The sequence below is a fragment of the Lethenteron reissneri genome, chromosome 8, assembly GCF_015708825.2.
Source record: "Lethenteron reissneri isolate LAM-NWPU_2019-01 chromosome 8, ASM1570882v1, whole genome shotgun sequence".
Taxonomy (NCBI): Eukaryota; Metazoa; Chordata; class Hyperoartia; order Petromyzontiformes; family Petromyzontidae; genus Lethenteron; species Lethenteron reissneri.
The window spans coordinates 9,048,104-9,064,459 of NC_083786.1; the positions used below are offsets into that span (position 1 = coordinate 9,048,104).

Below are 16,356 nucleotides of genomic sequence, written 5' to 3' on the forward strand. Positions count from 1 at the left end.
CATCGAGATATGAGCGAGCGTCTTTCTTCACAATCGACTTGTGTCCGTGTCCAAGCAGTCCATTACCGGGTTTAAAAATAACTTTATTTTCTCTTTTTCTCGAACAAGTGCCGATTTGTGCGGGTAAATGTCTTGTAAATCTGAGATGGATTTGGACTGAGTGTGGTCAGGACCGGTGTTGATTTAAGGAAGAGTGTAGGGGAGTATACTAATAGGGGTTTTTCCCCTTTTTTCTGCAACAAAACTGACACCTTTTGCAAGGAATCATGCTTACATTAACCACAATACTTGCAGTCAAATGCAAACAAAAAACAATACTCTGACTGCAAGTATTGTGGTTAATGGAAGCATGATTCCTTGCAAAAGGTGTCAGTTTTGTTGCCAGAAAAAAGGGGAAAACCCCCTATTAGTATATTTTGGTACTGTCAAAGGAGGTCCATTGATGAGTATAGGGGAGGTCGACATAGGTCACGGGTCGGAACCCCAAATAACAAGTACACCTATTTTTTTTTATAGAATTCTTTGAAAAAAAAGTCAATATTTCAAGAGCCGCAATGCACTGTGTGGCGAATACGAGACGGTCCTTAATAAAAAAACGTCACGAAGTAGTTCTTGGAGAGCTGCCGCAGGCTGCTGACCCCTGACCTAGGGGAAGGAGGCCCAAGCTATGTTCGGACACCACCTGCCACTGTTGGTGGGGAATTGAACTCAAGTCGCTGGGATTGTAGCGCCGCAGTGCGCGAACGACTCGTGGTGACGTGGCCGAGCGATGGTGCGTTTGTCGCTTGTTGAAAAAGTTCACGGTTCGAATCTCGTGGCCGCCCCTGGTTATATTACTGCGGGGTGTAGTTACCGTAATAACATTGAGCGCAGTCCGCATCACAGGGTCCAAATTTGGCAAATAAAAAAGTACTCAATTGGGATTACGCACAGCAGCAATCGGCGCCCCCTACTGACAGACTAATGCCCCAGGTCACTCTTGCAATCACTATATCCTCGTCTCTTGAGTTCTCACCCGGTTAAACAACATGAGCTTGAACCACTGTGCCACCACTCTCTACTACCCCCGTTTAGCCTTATCAGACTGTCGGGGCAAGTGCTGTTAGCGAGCACCTATGAAGGCATGCACGGCACACGAAGGGGTGAGTGGCCTGCACCACGCCCGACCGCCTTTGTTTCCCCAGTGGCGATATTTACACACCGCACCAGGTACTCATTTGAGGCTGCGTCGACATCGGGGAAGCCTAGGACCGGTTCAGATAATCGTCACTGGTGTTGGCCGTGAGCGGGAATCAAACTCGGGTCACGCTTTCCACTACACTACCGTTCTACTTAACCACTGCACACACATATACACACATACACACAAAAGGTGTCATCTCCATTAGAATACGCTCTCTGCGCTATTTGGGATATGTTTACCAATCATCAGGCACAGGCATCACGGAACGACTTAATTTGTACTGGAAAATAAGGTAAATTGGAAACCTCGGAAAGCCGAACCATATGGGGTTCGAAAAATTGGTTTCCACATTTTTAATTGCACAACGGTGAAAGTTACGTATTTTAATTGTCTAAAATGGTTCTGGAATTGAATCTTCTCAGATCCTATTGAGTTGACATTTGGTCCCAGGAATGCATCACGTTCACGACGGTTCCCATTGACCTCGCGACAACAGGGCCACCCATAATGCAATGTGCTCGCAACATTGTATAATGTAACTTTGACCACAAATGAGTTCATGCAGGATTCACATTTTTGATTATTGAAGGGGTTGTCTATTACGCCATTGCTACAAATATGTAACTATTCACATACCAATTAAAAATGTGGATCAGAACACATTTTAAAACTAATTCTCATCAGGCCCCATTGTGTAAAGTTCAGTCTCCAACTCTTATTATCCACTCTCCATCTCCTCTCTATTTATATGCAACGAAGAAGGGATATTACTCAAAGCGTCGTTTATAAATATAAATTCTCCTTATAAGGCCATAGCGTTAACTTTCTTGTTGTTGTCGGGACTGACTGATGCTGACTTTCTTGTTGTTGTTGTTGTCGGGACTGATTGATGCTGACTTTCTTGTTGTTGTTGTTGTCGGGACTGATTGATGCTGACTTTCTTGTTGTTGTTGTTGTTGAGACTGACTGATGCTGACTTTCTTGTTGTTGTTGTCGGGACTGATTGATGCTGACTTTCTTGTTGTTGTTGTTGTCGGCACTGATTGTGCGGAAACTGCAGGGATCCGCACCGGGCGTTAAACCCACCCCACTAAGGTACACCGTGGGAACAGGTAGGAACAGGTGCAATCCAGTTCGCCTTCTTACAACTTTTAAAATGTTTGGTAATTTGACACTTTTACACGACTTATTCTTTTCTCGTTGCGTCCTGGGCTGGACTAATCGTGTGCCGTCTCCTTCCTCGTATCATACCTAGCTTTCTAAAACATTGTCAAGACGCAGAAGAAAGCATACAGCATTGTCTTTGAGCTGTACGCCTTTTGGCGTCCTCTGGTCTAACACTGTTTGAGACGAGGCTCGAAAGAAAGCTGTCTCTGGTGTGGCCCTATCAGTTTCAAAGACAATGCATATATTATCAGAGTATGTTTTTTGTTTGCATTCTGACCACAAGTATTGCGGTTAATGCAGACATGATTCCTCGTAAAAAGGTTTCCGTTTTGTTGCCAGAAAAAAGGGGAGAAAACTATTCTTATATTTTGGTGCTGGCAAAGGAGGTCCCATGATATAAAGCGTATTCTCTTACAACTAAGAAACGTCCTGGGATTCGCCGGGCGGCTTATTTAGGTTGAGCGTTGAGCCCGGCACCGCAGAGAGCCTTGGGTTCCAATACGGGTTTCAGCCATCCATGATGGTATCAGCTCATGATGGATTTTTACAGGGCCGCGATGGATGACTACGGCCGTGGGGGAGGCCGTCATCCAGCGGTGGATAGAACACGGCTCGCGATGCTGATGATGTAGTTTTATCGTGCGCTTTATTTGAAGGCGGGGGGGGGGGGGATGTCTTTGGTTAAATGCGGTTCCATCCTCTGCATTCTGCATCACCCTCAGTCGCTGAGCTGCAGAGATTGCGTGACTCAGGTCCTTGCAGAACCAACTCGGCATACCCATTAATTAACCGCGAGACGGGGCGGGGGGGGCATAAGGGGCCGTCCATAAATGACGTCACGCACCTAGGGAGGGTGGGGTCAGACATTTGTGACGATGTGTGACGAGGGGGCGGGGCGGGGGGGTTGAGAAATGTGACGTCATATCAAAATGCGCAACTTTAAATAAATATAGCCAACACGTTCTACTTAATTAAATTGACTTTTAAATAAATGTTTTCTCCTACAACATCAGAGTGCAGCGCCGCATTAAATACGCACTACAATGACAATAGTTTAAAGCGATTTGAAGCATGTTTATTTTGGGGGGGGGAGGGGCAGAGCTTTGTGACGTCATATTTGAGGGGGGGTCTGACTTTTTGTGACGAAGGGGGGGGGGGGGTCAAAAATCGTCCAAAATCGCGTGACGTCATTTATGGACGGCCCCTAACTGAGTCTTGCGCCAAGGTCAATGGGTCGCCGCGGTCAACGGCCTTGATGCCAACACACCCCGGCCATCGCTTCCTTCCTTCCGCCAGATCTCGGCAGTCGTTGCGCAGAGTCGGCACCCAATCATCAATCAACGCTGCCGCCGGCTTCACAGCGTTACAGCTCTTCCCCTCGTATTCTTAGGTTTTTTTCGGTAAAGTCACGTAGGTAAAAAAATTACAATTAATAAAAGTAAAATAAAAATAAAATAAAAATCACGACGTTTCGGAGGCAACACAAGCCACCGTCTTCAGGTGGAACCGTCACAGCACGATTGCTGTATCAAGTAAGGGAAATTCCAAGAAAACCATCCTTGTATATATACTGGTTGAGGGTGGGAGGAGCCAAGGTAGGCCCTGGATATTATTTTTGTTAGGTTTTTTCGGTAAAGTCACATAGGTAAAAAATTAAAATTAATAAAAGTAAAATAAAAATAAAATAAAAATCACGACGTTTCGGAGGCAATACAAGCTTCCGTCTTCAGGTAGAACCGTCACAGCCACGATAGCTGCTCGTCACACGGTCGACGCGACCTTCACGCACCTGCGCTTAAGAGTCCGATCGCCACCAGGTGGTGGTGGTGGTGATCGATGAGACTGGGTGACCACTCGGATGCACCTCTCGATAACCTCCCCTTCCGTCGTGCACACGCAACCAGAACCCACACACCCACAACTTCCTCCCCCCCTCCTCCTCCTCGTGATTACATCAACAACGAATTCCTTGCTGCCACGTTCCACGCGGAACTTCAACGTTGCTTGACCCTCCCCTTCCATCAATTCCCAGCATGCTCCGCATAGTTGTGTGGTACTGTCCAAGGCTGTAATTATCATATATATATTGGGGGGGGCACATCCTCAAAATGTCCCTCCCCCCCAAAATATATTGCTATGAATAGATTTCTGTTCATATGATTGTGGTAATGGTTGTACTTTAAGAATCCCTCATCTCTGCCAAAACATGCAATGAAACAAGAAAAGGTAAACAAAAAACAGAATAATGTAATACAATGCACTCGTCGACATTATTGTTGAAAAGAAATAGAAAGTCCATCCTATGTGTTCGTGATTTTTTTTTTCGGCAGGAAATCCGTTTTCAAATTTAGATTTTTTTTTTCTGGGGAGGGGGGGACCCCCAGACCCCCTGGAAGATTTGGTCTCCCCCAATGTTGACTCCATGGCTACGGCCTTGGTACTGTCACCCACGTGGACATCTTCTCGCAGAGCCCAGCCGGTATCAGCCAGAGGGGAGACCGCTCAGATCCCGGTTCGCGTGTCGGACACCCGCCCCAGACCTGATCAGACGAAGAGGCGAGCGCCTTGCATTGATCCTGACGCTGGATGAGGCGGGTAGCCGACTTGACGCACGGCGCTACGAACCTGGCGGCATGAGTTCCATTCCCTTTCTAGGCTTGGCTCCAGCTCTGCTCGAAATGGAGGGGGTGTGGGCGGGCGAGGGGACGGTGGCAGTACAGCTGTCGTGTGTGTGTGTGGGCCACCGCGACGGTGATTCGCCACTAAGGAGAGTGAATTTGAGTGGGGAGGGAGGGGGGGCTAAAGGGACAATTGGGGGTGCTAGGGCCCTCCCCAGCACACCCGTTAGCACCGGCCGTGTTCCTGGCCACGTCTAACTAAACCGACCCCCCTTAAAAAAACAACAACCCCATAACTGACAAGGCAGTGGATTGACCAAGTCTAATACGGTATATAAAATGGACACAACTTATACGTCCTTGTGCAGGGGTCACGTGCACGGTGGCGGTCAGGTCACCTGGCTGCTGGGGAGCGGTGGCGTAGCGGTTAGCGCGGTGCGCTACGACCCTGGCCACCCGGGTTCGATTCACGGCCAACACCAGTGACGATTATCTGAACCGGTTGTGGGCCTCCCCTAGGTCGACTCAGCCTCAAATGAGTACCTGGTGCGGTGCGTAAAAACATCGCCAGTAGGGATACAAAGGCGGCCGGGCGTGGTGTTGGCCACCCACCCCCTCGTGTGCCGTTCTGGCCTTCATAGCTGCTCGCTAACAGCACTTGCCCCTGACAGTCTAATAAGGCTATACGGGGGGTCTTTGTCTGTTGTGCACGGTGGGGGTCAGGTCACCTTGCTTTACCTGTTCAGCTGAGGCACGCGCAGTGCCTCTCTGCAGCGGGTTCGTGGCAACTCCGACTGGTTTCTTTGCGTTTGTTCAAAAGGAGCACGCGGTGACAACAACGGAAAATCACGCGCGCGTCGCCCAATGCTCTTTGTTCGCCCGATGAAAGGACCTCGACGAGTCCGAAGACTCGGTTCTCAAGAGGGCCTTGCCACCTTCGGGCCAATTCCATTTCACGCCGGGTTTTGGCTTCTTGTGGCGAGAGAGCGGAGACCCTTCCTTGGAGAAGCCTCATCCCCTCCCACACCTCCCACCACGCGATGTACGAGGAGGGTGACGCGAGACAGTGCCACCTCCCGGCGGTTGTTGAAAGCGTGGAAGGAAATTTGGCAGGTTGGTGCTGTGGTAGAGGTCGCGATCGGGTACCCGATACCCGTACCCTACCCGATACCCGGCTACCCGTACCCGGCTGGGTACGGGTACCCGTTTGCGACCCTGGTGCGGCCGAGTACGGGTACGGGTAGGCCGTTAGTCACTGGTGAGTCACCGTTTGTCACTCATTTTGGGTAGGGTACGGGTAGGATACGGCTACCTGTACCCGGCCGGGTACGGGTAGGCGTTTGCGACCCTGGTGCGGCCGGGTACGGGTAAGGAATCAAAATCCGTTTGCGACCTCTGTGCTGTGGGTAAAGTCACAACGCACCGGTGGTGGTCTATGAAATAGCCATCGTCGTATCTTATGTTAAGAGGATGTTTCTATAGCGCCTTAAACAAGGCGCTTTACAAAGAATGTACGACGATGCGCCGTGTGAATGCAACGGTGGAGATGAGCTGAGTGGAATAGTAGATGAGAGGAAGCAATGGGGGGCGAATGTCCGATGATGCGTGGATTCGGCGAGAGCGAAATCGATGACAGACAAGTAAACCCGTAAAAACAAAGTTTTTCACTATAAATCCTTTATATGCGTGGCGGCTAGAGTCTTCTCGTCCTCTGGCTTGAGATGGCTGCCACTTATGGGTCAGATGATTGTCTGCCAGTATTAAGCAATTGGTAATTAAATATTTAATTTGTTTTCCCTAAATAGTGTAAAATTTTGGAAAAAAAATTTCACGAACATTCATTGTCACACACAACGAGTCTGTGTGGAAAATGTCAGCTCGATTGGATCACGGGAAGTGGGTTAAAAACGAGCGAAAGATGTGCACGGTCCTAAGCAAGCAGGCGAATTTAATATAAAGGATTTAAAAATATATTCGCCTGTGGAGGACGCGGAGATCGATCCCGCGACTTTTGGCATGGGAAGCGAGGGCGCTACCAACTGCGCTACTCCGCCACAGTCTGTGGAGGTGTCACGCTCTGGGCTCCTACACTCTGACGTTCAGCCAAAGCCATGAATGAGTACTATTTGAATAAATGTAAAATACATTTTTTTTGCCTAAAAAGTGTAAAATTTTGGGATTTTTTTTTCACGAACATTAATTGTCTCGCACAACGAGTCTGTGTGGAAAATGTCAGCTCGATTGGATCACGGGAAGTGGGTTAAAAAAACGACCGAAAGATTTGCACGGTCGTAAGCAAGCAAGCAAGCACGCAAGCAAGCAAGCGAACTTAATATAAAGGATTTAAAAATGACGATGAACGGATTGAATGAATGACTGGATGGCGGTTAATGAGTGAGAGACGTATGATGAGAATGTGAAGAGGGGGAAAGTGACAGTAGCGGTTATGGTGGGGAGATTGAGGGCTCGTGGGGTGAGCTGAGGGTAACAGTAAGTGTGAGTTTTTTTAGTGAAATTTAGTGAGCGAAGGTGACCACTTAATGTGGAGTTGGGGATGTTTGTTCCAGTGAAGGTGGCGCAATAAGAGAGAGAGAGAGGGACACAGCGTGGATTGAGCACCAGGAGGAGGACCAGAGAGAGAACAAACATTGTGAACGTCGAGGGTGAGAATTTGACGTAGAAAAAATTACCCGTCAAAACAAAGTTTTTCACTATAAATCCTTTATATGCGTGGCATCGGTTTTATTTTATTATTCATTTCTGTTTTTCTTGAGTAAGAGTTTCATTTTATCACATTGGTATTTTAAATTAAATATGAAAAAAAATTCCTAAAAAGTGGAAAATTTAGGAAAAAAATTTTCACTAAAATAAATTTTCACGCACAACGAGTCTGTGTGCAAAATGTCAGCTCGATTGGATCACGGGAAGTGGGTTAAAAAACGACCGAACGATTTGCACGGTCGTAAGTGCGCAAGCAAGCAAGCAAGTGAACTTAATATAAAGGATTTAAAAAATATAAAGTGGCAAGATATTGGTGGGGCAAGACCATGGGGGGGGGGGGTGTTAATACAGTCTTGCACTTTGCAACACTGTTAATAACGATCCCATTTATTCACTGGTGTCACGAAGCTTCACTGACACTCGCGATGATCTTTCGGAAGGGTCCTGCCATATGAGAGAAAGGTTTGGTCCATTCCATTTAAAATAAGGAGTGTTTTTTGTTTTTGTTTTCGACAACTCTCAGATTCGCACGTGGATTAAGTGAAGCAACTGTACAATTATTGGGTGTATCCGAGGTTAATTAAACGGCTCCTTGAGTTATTAATTACCGAGGTTGAGGTGAACCGTAGAGTAATGAATTATGAATAAATAATGCGTACATGTAGGTGGACGGATGAATAGACTGACGAATATATGAACGATTGACTACTGGTGGAATAGATCAATAAATTAATACATCAATGGTACATTTTACTCGGTGAATGGATGGATATATGAATAGCTGAATTGCTGAATTAATATCTGAATGTTTTAATATACAAATAAAATAATGAATAGATGAAGGAAATTGTGGAATCGATTAATATACGTTTGAAGGAATATACGGAGAATGTGATTTCACGAACAAATTAATAGACAAATTAATGGTTGCGTGATTGAATCGATAGACATATGATTCAATGGATCAATAAGAATATGAATTCAGAAATGAATGTATAATGATGTATGTTAAAGCATAGGTGGGTGAAACGGTGAATGCATGCATACATGGGTGAATGCATAGATGAATTATTGAACGGATGAATGGATGAGTGACTGAATGAATGCCAGTTTCTGGTTAACCTGTCTTCAAACAGGTTTAGCAGGAAAACGAGGCACGTGTGTGTGTATAGTTGTGTTAGCGAGCACACGAGGGGGCTGTTGTCCAGCACCGCGCCCGGCCGCCTTTGTCTCCCTCGTGGCAAAGCAATAATTTGTGGCTGAGTCGACCTCGGAGAAGCCCACGACCGCTTCAGATAATCGTCACCGTTTGATGGCCGTGAGCGGGAATGCGATCTCGGGCCGTCGGGTTTGCAGTGCACCACACTCACCGTTACGCAATCGCTCCTCGAAAGTGCTCGCGAACAGCACTTGCCCCAACAGTCTGTTAAGTCTACGGAGGGAGAGCTCTGTGTTTATTACGAGCGTTGAGCGCGTGTCGTATAAGAGTGTAATATTACCACTGCCTCAGTTTCCAAGCGCATGACTGCAATAAAAACACATGGGCCGTGTCGACATAAACACCCGGTTTTGTATTAACGTGGGCCAGGTAGATTGCCTTGGCTTGCATCGAGAGATTATTCATTGTGGTTACGTTTTTTTTTAAACACACCATCATCATGAGCCATGGACTATCCACTGCTGGTTGAAGGCTTCCTTCGTGTCGTTGCCATCCCTCAACATCCTGGGGGGGGGGGGGGGTTGCCACAATCCACGTCGCTTCCCACAAGCGAACTAATCTCATCACCACGCATCCTCACACGGACGTCAATGTTCGTGCAAGCCCCTAAATTATCCAGGCATGGCTGTGGTGGTGGTGTAAACCTGTGATCCAACATGGGCTGACGGATCATGCAGAGGTGCGTGAGAATCACAGATCTGCTGGACCTGCAGGGAGGACAGGATATGGCCAGGATAGCACGTGAGTTTGCGAACCCATCTGTGCGGACCTGTGTTATCGCTTTGTATGCGTGGTGGACTTTGTCCCAGGACTCTGGTTTCCTCCCAAAACACACGACGCGAATCATCCTAATATAGCAGGACCCTGCAGAGAGAGAAAAAAGTATCGTGTCACAGTGTGGCTTTCCCAGATAAATGCCTGATGTTGCATAGTGGTGGTGCAGTGGTTCGATTTCTGGGCACGGCTAACATCAGTGGGTCTCCTGTGCCTCGCTTCACTTGATCAACGTAACCTGACCAGCAATGATGAAGGATGGTCAAACAACACCCACGATTCCAAAGACATGAGTTAGGCCTTCTCCTAACATTGACATGGGGGCTTTAAATTAATAAGTACGTGAATAGCGCTCCACTGGGTGTTCGGGTTGTACCCCATGTTGTTCAGCATGATGTCCGACGTTTTGCTCGACGTGCGTGGGAGCTTCTGTAGCTCCGAGTCAGATGTCATGCGAAGAGCACGAGGTACACACACACACGAACACCCAACGGACAACGACGAACCATTAAATACCCACGCAGGAAAATTACACAATTTATGTTGAGTCTTATTGTTTATTTTGCATGGGAATATGTAGAACTTTTACAAAACAAGCAAGTTACAGGACACTGCCGCAGTGGCACAGGACACGCAATGCAACGCTAAACACCTCTGACCATTACGGAGAGGAGGGCATCTCGGGTGCATCCACAATTCCATACATGGGAGGTAGAATAACCCAAATACTACCATGAATGGCTTTAACCAGATCCCTCACGCGTGCGTACGTGGCTCTGGTCACGAGCCAGGAGCTAACTGGCCTCAACCTAGCCCTGACCAGCGAGCCAGAGCCATCGAGGTTCGACTCCCCGGCTAAATTTGCCAACCCGGTCTTTTCACCCCAAATAGAACTGGCGTTGGGCAGCTGGTCGGGCTGGTGGGCAGATGAGGTGTTGAGCGCTTGTGTCTGTGCGTTGGGCCGGAGGAAATGCTGGCGTGTCGTGCTGGCGATGTGTTCTGGTTCTAGCAGAGCAAACCCCGTGCTGCTACCCGCACGGGTCACGTGGGGATTTAACCCGTGCGTGCGCTCCACACGAACGCACGAGCCACGCGTACAGATAATGTACATCTTGCACAATACGCAGACTCAAAGTGTACAATACAATACAGTTCAGATTATATAACGTCCACTTTGTAGGTAGGGGGGGTTCCCCCCACTGGAAACAGTTCTCACAAATTGCATTAGTATCTCTTTGCTTTGTGAAAAGTCAAAAGCGGTTCTTGCTTGGACAGACCGATCCCCGATACAAGAAAGTGGAATCTCTACCGCTGGATCAGCGTCGAGAGCGGAGAAGCGGCGTACGCACTTGGAATTGGTTTGATTATTCAAACACAACTGGGCTGCGTGAGTGATGACTTGCAAAAGACGTAAATTACGTTTTACGACAAACGCTTTTAAATAAACTCCATAGGATAAGGAGCGTTATCCGAGGTCACATGGGAACAGATGAGATTGAGATTTTCAAAACAAAACGCCTTCTTCTTCTTCTATGAGGGGTACAGCGAAAATCCAATGCAGTGGTTAGCGCATTGTGCTATGAACCTGGCGACTTGAATTCGATTCGCGGCCACGGTCATCATCAGTGAGTGGCGAGTGATGTTTCAATCGGTCTTGGACCTCTCCCAATGATGCCAATGACATCACCAAATCCGGCCCATTATCACCTCCCGTTCTCGGGGCACGTGTGGGAACCGAAGCAAAACCGATCATTTGTCGAGCAATCGATTTCTTAAACAACGGGATATCCCCAGATCTACACAACACACAGTGCAAACACAGCCAACGCACAGGACACAAAGATGAGTCCCCGTTCATCACTAAATGGCCTTCACATCACATTGCCCTTGTGCAGAGCTCGGTGCACCTTGCAGACACGTGGCATGGCTACGGCTTGCCAGCAGGTCAAGGGGCAGACCCAGGTGGAATGGGTTAAAAGACTGGAGAAAACATAGTTCCATGTAAAAAGGAGGCGTTCAATATTCATGAGTTGCAAGACCCTTTGTTGGGAAGGTCCTTCATCAGAATGTATGGATAATTCTATTTATATTGAGTGTTGTGCCATATGCAATGGAATCACTTGCACTTGAACGAGATATTTTCGTGCCAAATGGGCTATCACGTGTTTATAAACAAAGTACTGTATTGAATTACGTTTGTTCAAGGTTCGACATCATCGAAAAGCAAATGGAGATTGCAGCTGAAAATGTGCGATGTGGATTGTGACATCTGGTTGTTTTGCGCAAAGCATTATGGGCGTTTCAAAAATGGTTGTAAACAGTGTGTGGGATGTGCTGTGGGGAGAGGCAAAGGTGAAAACATGTACAAGGTTTGGCGACAATTGCCGTGCGTTTTGAGCGATGCAAACATTTTTTTTATTTCCCACAATGAAGGCTGCGTGGCTACAAGGTGAACAGCAGATGGCAATGCCCCCCCGATTAGCACGGTTGGCTACGTACGGTGAGAAAGAAGTTAAACATACATACAGAAAACTATTTAAACTATTCCTATTTTCATTTGTACCAGGTAAGGCCCACTGAGCTATATAGCTCTTTTTCAGAAACGACCTGGCCACAAATGATAGCTCAACGAAGTGGCTTATCATGTGGAAATGAATAGCAGCCAAATTACTCTTAACGCATGTTTCTAAATGTGGAAAGAAAAAAACCGAAGGAGCCGGAGAAAAATCCACGCGACCAAGGGAAGAACATGCAAACTCCAAATATACAGACGTCAAGGTCGGAATCGAACCCACGACCTCTATACGAGGCGAGGTCGTTAACATCTCCCGACCGTGACGCTCCAACAACCGTCAGTTTCACCAACTCGTTCGCATGTCTCTGCTTCCGGCCTGCACCAACCCACACTGAACCAAGCGTGGTCACATAACCTCCATGACCCACACGACGTGGGCAAGTCCCTAATCCAGCAGTTGATTGACAACATGGGCTGCTCATGCACGTGTACAAAGTTATGGAATCCCAAGCACTGGTTCAATTCAATTGCTCATGATGGGGTTGAGTGGCACTGCAGTTCTGAGTCCACCTACTGCGTCTGTTTCTCTCCACCAAACTCATTCTTATTGCCCTAACCACATCATGTCTCACATGCCTCGACCAGGCCACCTCGAAACCATTCACTTCACCCTTAATCTCTGGCGCCCTCAAGTGGCTGTACACGATTTTTCTTAATTGTGAACAGCGCTCGCCACCTTGTGGTACATCATCATCATTACCATAAACAGATATTTTCTATCTACTGCTAGATGGACTCAAGGGAGTCTATCACCGCCATGTCTCACAGCCCTGAGATGCGCCAATCCACCTCGCACCTGCACGTGCACTGATTGCATCACTCATTCCATCCGGTGAATGAGAATACGAGAGAAATTAATTCACAAGTACTATTTTTTCCAAAACACCACAAGCAATACTGGAAAATATATATTTAGTGAAAATCGTTGAGCTGTGGAATTTATGCGCTCCATATGAATACATTCGGTGTATGAAAATAATAACTTATCACAATTTGCCAATTCACTGCTGTAACGGTAGTTAATTAACCATACTTCACCACCACGCTGCTCACTGCGATCGATTCAGATGTCACACTCACCACCGAATTTGGGCCGAGCACAAGTACAAATTCCTGGGGAAACCCAGCTCCACTCACATTACTTTAACAGCGCTGACAGTGGCAGATCGACGGTGGAGGGGCAGGGGGCGAAAATTGGTATTTCATTAATTGGTATTCACGGGGAATATACATTGACTTTTTTTGGTTATTAATGTGGGAGCCCTATTTAAAAAATCTTTAGATTATTGGACCATGCCAGATCCACTTCTGAACTCCGGAAATCATGTAAACGCCAACCGCTTGTTAACCGACTCGAGTTCTGGTTGAGATCGGGCCAACTCAAGTTGATGGTTGTCCATTGGAGTGAGGTGATCGCACGTCATGCAACCCAGTGTCCGTGCAGGGCTGAAGGAGAAAACACCTGTAGCTGAGTGACCTCCCCACGGTCACATGGCTACAGGTGATTGTTGGACCATTCCTTCAGGCACGCGTAGCACGCAGACGCCTGCTCGTCGTCGGCTCCAAACGTGTCCTTGAGCTTCTTCTTAAAACTCTCCTCTTTCTTGCCCATCTGTAGGTACTGGCCCAGCAACTTGTATGCCTGCAGTCATTTAGAAACACACACATGGAATCAGTTTCATAAAGGGCATCGGCTAGTGCATGGGTCAGCAACCAAGAATCATTTTTTTCGAATTCAGGAACAAAACGTCAATATTTCAAGAGCCGCAAAGCACTGTGTGGTGAATGCGAGACGGTGCTGGACCTTAATAAAATAACGCCACGAAACAGCAGTCATCATGGGACCTCCTTTGCCAGTACCAAAATATACTAATAGGGTTTTTTCCCCTTTTTTCTGGCAACAAAAAGAAAGCTGTCTCTGGTGTGGACCAATCAGTTTCAAAGACAATGCATAAATTATCAGAGTATTGTTTTTTGTTTGCATTTGACTGCAAGTATTGTGGTTAATGTAAGCATGATTCCTTGCAAAAGATGTCAGTTTTGTTGCCAGAAAAAAGGGGAAAAAAACCTATTAGAAGCAGCAGTCCTTAAAGAGCCGCATGCAGCTCTGGAGGGCTTAGTGCGTGCGGGGTTTGCAAAGGCACTTGGCAGCCATTGGAGCATTGCACAGTAACAAGACGTTGGTGTTACTACCTTTTGCTGTCCACCACATAGCCCAGCCAGTAGCCTTCAAGTGTTGCGTTAGCGTGGTGTTCACCTAAGTCAGGGGTCGGCAACCAAAATAACAAGAAGAGCCATTTCTTTCCAATTCGGTACAAAATTCAGTATTTCAAGAGCCGCAATGCATCTGAGTACATACTGTACATACGTACATATTGTCAAGAAGCAGCCCGTAAAGAGCCGCATGCGGCTCCGGAGCCGTAGGTTGCCGACCCCTGACCTAAGTACTATCCAGGCTCAACTCCGCTTAGCGTTCCAAAAATCTCATGAGGATAGGGCCCATTCCGGGTGATTTCACCATAGGCCATTCATTTCCAGCTCCCGCTATGTACCTTGTCCAGTCCTTCTTTCTGGAGGCGAGAACCGAGTGTCGGACCAATTCCGGGTAAATCCGTCACGGGTTTATCTCCCATGGGCTCCGAGATGAAGGCTCTGTGCTTCTCCGAGTTTGATGACATCACGTGTCGAGCTCCAGGATGCTTGATGGCAAGTCCTTCTGCAATTCCAGGTGAATAATAAGTACGCATTTCATATCATAACCATCAGCAGCCAAGTACGTTGAACTTCTTTCGTACCGTACGTAGCCAACCGTGCTAATCGGAGGTGCGGGGGAAGGACAACTAAACACAAAGAGCAGTTCTAAAGGAATGAGTTTTCAATCGAGAGCCATGATCTGTCCACTGCTTAAGGCAGCGGTCGGGAACCTATGGCTCGCGAGCCATATATGGCTCTTCCGGTGACGGCATATGGCTCCCAGACAAATTTGAGTTGAAAAAATAATAAAAAAATAAAAATAAAATCAGTTTGGAACTGATTTTAAAATACTTGTGATATTGCTTAATAATACTGTGTCATTTTAAAGTAAACAGAAATTAGTTTTGAAGATAAAATTTCCCGGGTCACGGGTCCCGTGACCAGAAGTCGCATTAAAAGTAAGACATATTTAATTTATTATACGTTAAAAATACTATATGGCTCTCAATGAAATATATTTAGAAATATTTGGCTTTTATGGCTCTCCCAGTCAAAAAGGTTCCCGACCCCTGGCTTAAGGCCTTCCCCCAAACCGTCGAGCTGATTGCATTGCTCGATCCGGGCTGTGGACATGCCCCTTGTGGATCAAATCTGTAAATGACGGGAAAACCCCATCACAACAAAATGATAGTACATGCGAGAAAAACCCCACAGATTACAAACAACACACACACACGGGTACGTAAAGCACTCCGCCTTGTGTGCGTTATGCAAAACCCATCAGCACGTTCCTGAAGAACTGCACTGCGGTGATTCTCGTCTTAGATCACACTCACAAAATAAACTTGACGAAACACATGGCTGACAGCAGCAGCGATAGAGAGAGGCAGACAACCATGGGCCGGTTTCGTTGCTATTAAAACTCATCAGCACAGTCATCGTCAGCTTGCAAAGCATGTCTCTGCAAACCGTGAAAGTCCCCGCAATTCCACACGATGGGGCCCATCAAATTATGGCCCGAATCACAGACAATATGTTCCATCAAAGACCCCTTTGTTTATCTTGATGTAAGTGGTAATTTTAGCTGTAGAATTTGGTTTGCGTATGATAAATTGCTGCATAAAAACCCCTTCTAAGGGTGAAGCCTTTAGTAACATAACCGAGATAAGTACAGTATACTAGAGCTCCATGAACTCCACCGTGAGATCTACGGATTCGCATCAGCGTAGGTTCACATTCTATAGATTCACACTCCCCCATCGAGATTCAAACGAGTACCCGGTCAGTCGCGGAAAGCAACAGCAGCGCTTGGGAAGAAGAGAACCCGGGACGGCCTGGTGTGTGTGGTTATTATCCAACCCCACACACATCCTGGCGTGGAGGGCGAAAGTCCTCCATCGCCCTC

The 16,356-nt window shown here is 47.0% G+C and overlaps 1 protein-coding gene across 1 annotated transcript; it reads right to left on the reverse strand.

The window, feature by feature from the left end:
- Nucleotides 1-10,245: 10,245 nt before the first annotated feature.
- On the reverse strand, nt 10,246-16,356 carry LOC133338986 (barrier-to-autointegration factor-like). The gene is made up of 3 exons (XM_061547129.1): nt 16,230-16,356; nt 14,810-14,973; nt 10,246-13,899 (listed from the first exon to the last, which is right to left on the reverse strand). The coding sequence occupies exons 2-3, from the start codon at nt 14,933-14,935 to the stop codon at nt 13,753-13,755; spliced, it is 273 nt and encodes a 90-aa protein (XP_061403113.1). The 5' UTR covers nt 14,936-14,973; nt 16,230-16,356; the 3' UTR covers nt 10,246-13,752.